Below are 6,000 nucleotides of genomic sequence, written 5' to 3'. Positions count from 1 at the left end.
GGGGCGTGACTAACTGAATAATGATGCTCCCCCTCTGTAACTGTGGTTCTGTAACAGCAGAACTTCAGCACAGACTTGCAGTTGCAGTAAATCCTTCTAGTTACAGGCTGTGGGCTCATTGCTCAGTTTCTGCTGATCATCACCTCTTCTCTTTGTACGAGTTTATTTCCCTCTGTCCACCCTCTCCTTCACTGCCTTAAAGACATCAACAGATGGATGGAACGACATGTTTTAAATTCTAATGAGAAGTGGAGTCATGCTGTTTGGACCCAGCAGGACTGCCTGCATGGACCCCCCCCCCCCTCTGGGCCCACATGAGAAATCCATGATCACAAATCAAGCTTTTATAACCTCTCCACTCGATTACTGCACTGCGCTTCTTTTCAGATTAGCCACGCCTCCATCACTCGCCGACAGCTGGTACAAGCAAGCGAGAGCACTTTACTCCAGTTTTAATGCCTCATTTCATCCGTCTCAGCTGCTGCAGGTCATGTGATCAGGGCCCGAGCTCCTGCTCAGGTCAGCACACCTTCCACCTATGACAGGATAAAATCCGGTGGTTCGGACCACAGCCAAACCTGTGGGATGACGTCAGGCTCCTGCTGATTTAAAACTGGTGACTGTGACCTCATCCGACTTTGTCCACGTCACATGACATTAAAACCTGAGGAGAGTGAGACGCTGCAGGTGTGTTAGCTGTGATGTTAGCTGTGATGTTAGCTTTGATATTATCTGCGATGTTAGCTGTGATGTTAGCTGGGATGTTAGTTGTGATGTTAGCTGTGATGTTAGCTTTGATGTTAGCTGGGATGTTAGCTGTGATGTTAGCTGTGATGTTAGCTGGGATGTTAGCTGGGATGTTAGCTGTGATGTTAGCTGTGATGTTAGCTGGGATGTTAGCTGGGATGTTAGCTGGGATGTTAGCTGTGATGTTAGCTGGGATGTTAGCTGGGATGTTAGCTGGGATGTCACATCCTCATTCTGGATGAAAGCTAGCTTTCTGCTAAATACAGAAACATTAAACATCATGGCACGTGACACGTCAGGCCTCCTCTGGTTCGTATCCAACACGTTACAAACGTTACTGTCGGTCCTGCGGATTCGCTGAAGCTGCGGTTTTACCTGGGGGTGGGTTCTGTGGGCGGGGCAGAGCGGTGCATGGTGGTTGGTCGGGTGAAGTAAACCAGACAGCTGGTTCCACAGAAACGAGCGCCCGATGTCCGCGGGAACGGGATGTTGGCGTCCTGAAAAACAAAAACAACAAGGTTGTTTGCTTGTTTTCTTTGGAGTAAACATGTTGGTGATGAAGAGCAGCAGCCTCCTCTTCCTCGCTGAGTTTTACCTGGTAGGAGCCGTAGGTGTTGGTGACCCGAGGAAACGCCGGAGTGGATAGGATGTAGGGACCGGACGCCGGACTGTCCTCCTGCGTCTGACAAGGAACACACTGACATCATTAGACTCCGCCCCCTGCAGGCCGTGGCGTTCATTACTGCTGAAATGTCACATTTATCCTCAGAGAGAAGAGCAGAGCTAAAGGGGAGAGGAACCAATGAGGGGAGGAGCCAAGGAGGAGTGGGACCAAGGAGGGGAGGGGCCAGGGGGAGCCAAGGAGAGAAGGAGCCTAGGGGGGTGGAGCCAAAGAGGGGAGGAGCCAAGGAGGGGAGGGGCCGGGGGAGCCAAGGAGAGAAGAAGCCTAGGGGGGTGGAGCCAAAGAGGGGAGGAGCCAAGGAGGGGTGGGGCCAGGGGGAGCCAAGGAGAGAAGGAGCCTAGGGGGGTGGAGCCAAAGAGAGGTGGAGCCAAGGAGGGTGGAGCCAGGGGGAGCCAAGGAGAGAAGAAGCCTAGGGGGGTGGAGCCAAAGAGGGGAGGAGCCAAGGAGGGGTGGGGCCAGGGGGGTGGAGCCAAAGAGGGGAGGAGCCAAGGAGGGGTGGGGCCAGGGGGAGCCAAGGAGAGAAGGAGCCTAGGGGGGTGGGGCCAAAGAGGGGTGGGGCCAAAGAGGGGAGGGGCCAATGAGGGGTGGAGCCAAGGAGAGAAGGAGCCTAGGGGGGTGGAGCCAAAGAGGGGTGGAGCCAAGGAGGGGAGGGGCCAGGGGGAGCCAAGGTGAGAAGAAGCCTAGGGGGGTGGAGCCAAGGAGGGGAGGGGCCAGGGGGAGCCAAGGAGAGAAGAAGCCTAGGGGGGTGGAGCCAAAGAGGGGAGGAGCCAATGAGGGGTTGGGCCAAAGAGGGGAGGAGCCAAGGAGGGGTTTGGCCAAAGAGGGGAGGGTCCAGGGGAATCAAAGAGAAAAGGGGCCTAGGGGGTGGAGCCAAGGAGGGGAGGGGCCAAAGAGTGGTGCACCCAAAGAGGGGAGGAGCCAAGGAGAGGTGGGGCCAAAGAGGGGAGGGTCCAGGGGGAATCAAAGAGAAAAGGGGCCTAGGGGGTGGAGCCAAGGAGGGGAGGGGCCAAAGAGTGGTGCACCCAAAGAGGGGAGGAGCCTGGGAGGGGTGGGGCCAGGGGGAGCCAAGGAGGGGTGGAGCCAATGAGGGGAGGGGGCAAAGAGGGTGGACCTAAAAGGGGGAAGGAGCCTATGAGGGGTGGGGGCAAGGGGGAGGGGGCAAGGAGGGGAGGAGTTAGGAAGGGATGAAGGAAAGGATGAACCAGCACAGTCCTGGTTCAAATCACAAATGAACCAGTTCAGACCTGGTGTCACCTGGGGTTCTGGTCCTGGTTCAGCTTTAGGTTCTGGTTCAGTTTTATGATCTCACCATATCGGACTCCAGACAGGACACGAGCTGTCGGACACACGGCTCCAAGCAGTTCTGGTTCCTCTTCACCTTCTGCAGAGATGTGTCTCTGAGGACCTGACATGAGGACACGTTTTAATCTGAGTCAGCGAGGTCCGATCTACGAGCCAATCACAGCCCAGCTTAGCTATGCCCGTGGCGTGTTTCCACGGTGTGCTGCGGTGAGTCTCGTACCTTCTGGATCTTGGTCTTCATGGCGGACGGGATGGTTGTCGGGGAGACAAACTGGAAGCTGGGTGCGGCGTTGTTGGGATACTGAGCGGGAAACTTAACCACCAGGTGGACCTGATGGCTGCCGAAGTGAGCCGACACCACGCAGCTGCGGTTCATCGCATCCATCTGCACACATGCACACGCACGTGCACACGCACACACACACACACACACACACACACACACACACACACACACACACACACATTTCAGTTTCCTATCGAACCCTTCAGGTCCAGCTGAACACCTCCACCTAACAGCCTCGCCTCCACCTGACAGTCTCACCTCCACCTGACAGCCTCACCTCCACCTGACAGCCTCGCCTCCACCTGACAGCCTCACCTCCACCTGACAGTCTCACCTCCACCTGACAGTCTCACCTCCACCTGACAGCCTCACCTCCACCTGACAGCCTCACCTCCACCTGACAGTCTCACCTCCCCTGACAGTCTCACCTCCACCTGACAGTCTCACCTCCACCTGACAGCCTCACCTCCACCTGACAGTCTCACCTCCACCTGACAGTCTCACCTCCACCTGACGGCCTCACCTCCACCTGACAGTCTCACCTCCACCTGACAGCCTCACCTCCACCTGACGGCCTCACCTCCACGTTGACGTTTCTGATCTGCAAGTTGACCAGGGAGAACTCCTGCTGCAGAGTCTGAGCGAGACCCGAACCCGAATCCTGACGACCACCGGAGCTCAGAGAACCGTTCTGATCTGAGGGAAGAACGAAATGAGGATCCACCTGAGACACACCTCCACCTGCATGCTGAGCGTTACCGTGACGTCATGCTATTTATGTTTATTTCAGGGTCTCTTTACTGTTAAAGAGCCCAACAGACCACTGAAAGCTCTTCCTGCTTGTTTTCAGTCATATTCTCAGAAGTGACGAGTTAACAAACATTTTTCTAAAAGGAGCTGAACTCGTGCTGCTGTGACTCTCAGGTGGACCCCGCGTCTCAGGAACCATTAGAAACTGAGCACTGCTCAGCTGTGTTTGGCTCTGGCAGATACTCTCTGAACTGAGATCCTGCAGAGCTGTGTCAGAACCTCCTGTGGACGGTTCTGGGCTCTGACAGGAATGGATCTGACTCACCATGCAGGCTGTCTGCGGCGGGGCCCCCACTGTGCTGGCCCTCAGGCTCCTGAGACGACAGAGACTTCTCCGACTCCACGTTGAGAGACATCCCCTCCATCAGGTCCTCCACCACATCGCTGACACACAGCTACACAACAGCAACACAAACATCAACCAATCAGAGCCCGGTCTGTGTGAGCTGCACTGAGAGGAGGAACACCAACCTTCTGCAGCTGAGGATCCACCCTCCAGATCCTCAGAGTCTGATCTCTGGACCAGGTGACCAGCTGGAAGTCCTTAGAGCCTGTTCAGGATGATAAAGATGAAGATCAGTCCAACAGAACACCCTCATCCTCTGACATTTTTAGTTTGGTCAGGGGGCGGAGCTTTTACATGAGCTGATGTTTCATCTGGAACTTTTTTTCCTCTGTTAGTGTTTCTAAAGGCAGCATTTCAAACTCAACTCCTCCTGTTTGCTAATGAGAAATTCCACATTCACTGACGTTACACACATTTCAAACACAGCTGCCGTTCAGAGAGTTTTACATAAACACTTAAAGGGCAACTCCGTTATTTTTAGACATTATTTCTGGCATGAAATACGTTCATCTGCTCACTGAGAACAGTTTGGTGAAAGTCGGCGTCCTTCGGAAGATATTTAGATAACTGGAGATCCATATAACGGAGTGAACGGGGCTTAGAGGATGCAGCCTCTAAATAAGGCATTATCTGTCTTTATTTCACCAATACTTTAAGAAGAATGAATGAATGAACGTGTGCTATAGCTCTGTTAGCTAATAGCTGCTGTTAGCTCATAGCTCTGTTAGCTCATAGCTGCTGTTAGCTCATAGCTGCTGTTAGCTCATAGCTCTGTTAGCTCATAGCTCTGTTAGCTCATAGCTCTGTTAGCTCATAGCTGCTGTTAGCTCATAGCTGCTGTGTTGTTGTTATTGGCGGCTATCCAACACTAACACCAAGCTAACCAGCTGGTAACCAACACTAACACCAAGCTAACCAGCTGGTAACCAACACTAACACCAAGCTAACCAGACGGTAACCAGCCCATAACCAGCCGGTGACCAAGACTAACACCTAGCTAACCAGCCCATAACCTGGATTGTGTAGTGGTATGATTGCCACCTTTCATGTGGGAGACCTGAGTTCAAATTCCCTGCATGAAAGGTATTACCTCCAGTAGGGGTCCTTAGGCAAGACCCCCTTACCCTACATGCCTACCTGTAAGTCGCTTTGGATAAAAGCGTCTGCTAAATGCATAAACATAACCAGCCGGTGAGCAATACTAACACCAAGCTAACTAGCCGGTATCCAACACTAACACCAAGCTAACCAGCCAGTGACCAACACTAACACCAAGCTAACCAGCCGGTGACCACGCAGACATGATGAACGTCATCATGCTGTCTCCTGATGTGTTGAACCGTTGTGATGATCATGACTTTTTGAGATAGTTTGAGTTCATAGCTGCCTGACAGACAGTAACATCCATCAGTCTCTTTCTGTCCCTGAGGAGTTGCTGTCGGTGTCAGAGCCTCCATATGAGATGTGAAGCCAGAAGGTTCCTGACCCAGCTTCATAACCAGCCCTCTGTCGGTGTGATGATGATGAGCAGCGTCTCACCTTCTTTCTGAGGCCGCCACTGGAACTCCAAAACCACGTCGTCGTGTCCCACGAAGGCGTGCACAGGACTGTTGAGATCAAGCGTGCTCCATAGTAAAAGACTGTTCTCCCGCCTCAGCTGAGGAACCATCACAGTGACCAGACCGTTGGAGAATGGCTGCGCACACACACACACACACACACACACAGACACACACACACAGACACACACACACACACAGACACACACACACACACACACACACACACACACACACACACACACACACACACACACACACACACACA

The 6,000-nt window shown here is 53.4% G+C and overlaps 1 protein-coding gene across 5 annotated transcripts in view; it reads right to left on the bottom strand.

Moving 5' to 3' along the window:
* The window catches only part of wdr59 (WD repeat domain 59), a 71,440-nt gene that overhangs the window by 56,794 nt on the left and 8,646 nt on the right, over nucleotides 1-6,000 (bottom strand). For 3 of the 5 annotated variants that reach the window (XM_072379782.1, XM_072379779.1, XM_072379781.1), the window contains exons 10-17: nucleotides 5,713-5,869; nucleotides 4,299-4,378; nucleotides 4,093-4,222; nucleotides 3,598-3,752; nucleotides 2,952-3,116; nucleotides 2,739-2,834; nucleotides 1,343-1,429; nucleotides 1,123-1,244 (exon numbers count right to left, since the gene is read on the bottom strand). In XM_072379782.1, the coding sequence (XP_072235883.1) occupies nucleotides 1,123-1,244; nucleotides 1,343-1,429; nucleotides 2,739-2,834; nucleotides 2,952-3,116; nucleotides 3,598-3,752; nucleotides 4,093-4,222; nucleotides 4,299-4,378; nucleotides 5,713-5,869 (992 nt within the window). Of the gene's footprint in view, nucleotides 1-1,122; nucleotides 1,245-1,342; nucleotides 1,490-2,738; nucleotides 2,835-2,951; nucleotides 3,117-3,597; nucleotides 3,753-4,092; nucleotides 4,223-4,298; nucleotides 4,379-5,712; nucleotides 5,870-6,000 lie in introns of those variants that run through there. The other 2 variants (XM_072379780.1, XM_072379783.1) reach the window with 2 other exon arrangements.

This window comes from Leuresthes tenuis, unplaced genomic scaffold, assembly GCF_036924035.1.
Source record: "Leuresthes tenuis unplaced genomic scaffold, fLeuTen1.0.hap1 SCAF_2, whole genome shotgun sequence".
Classification (NCBI taxonomy): Eukaryota; Metazoa; Chordata; class Actinopteri; order Atheriniformes; family Atherinopsidae; genus Leuresthes; species Leuresthes tenuis.
Note: the sequence above shows the minus strand (reverse complement) of the source record. Positions and strands in the feature narration are given on the sequence as shown.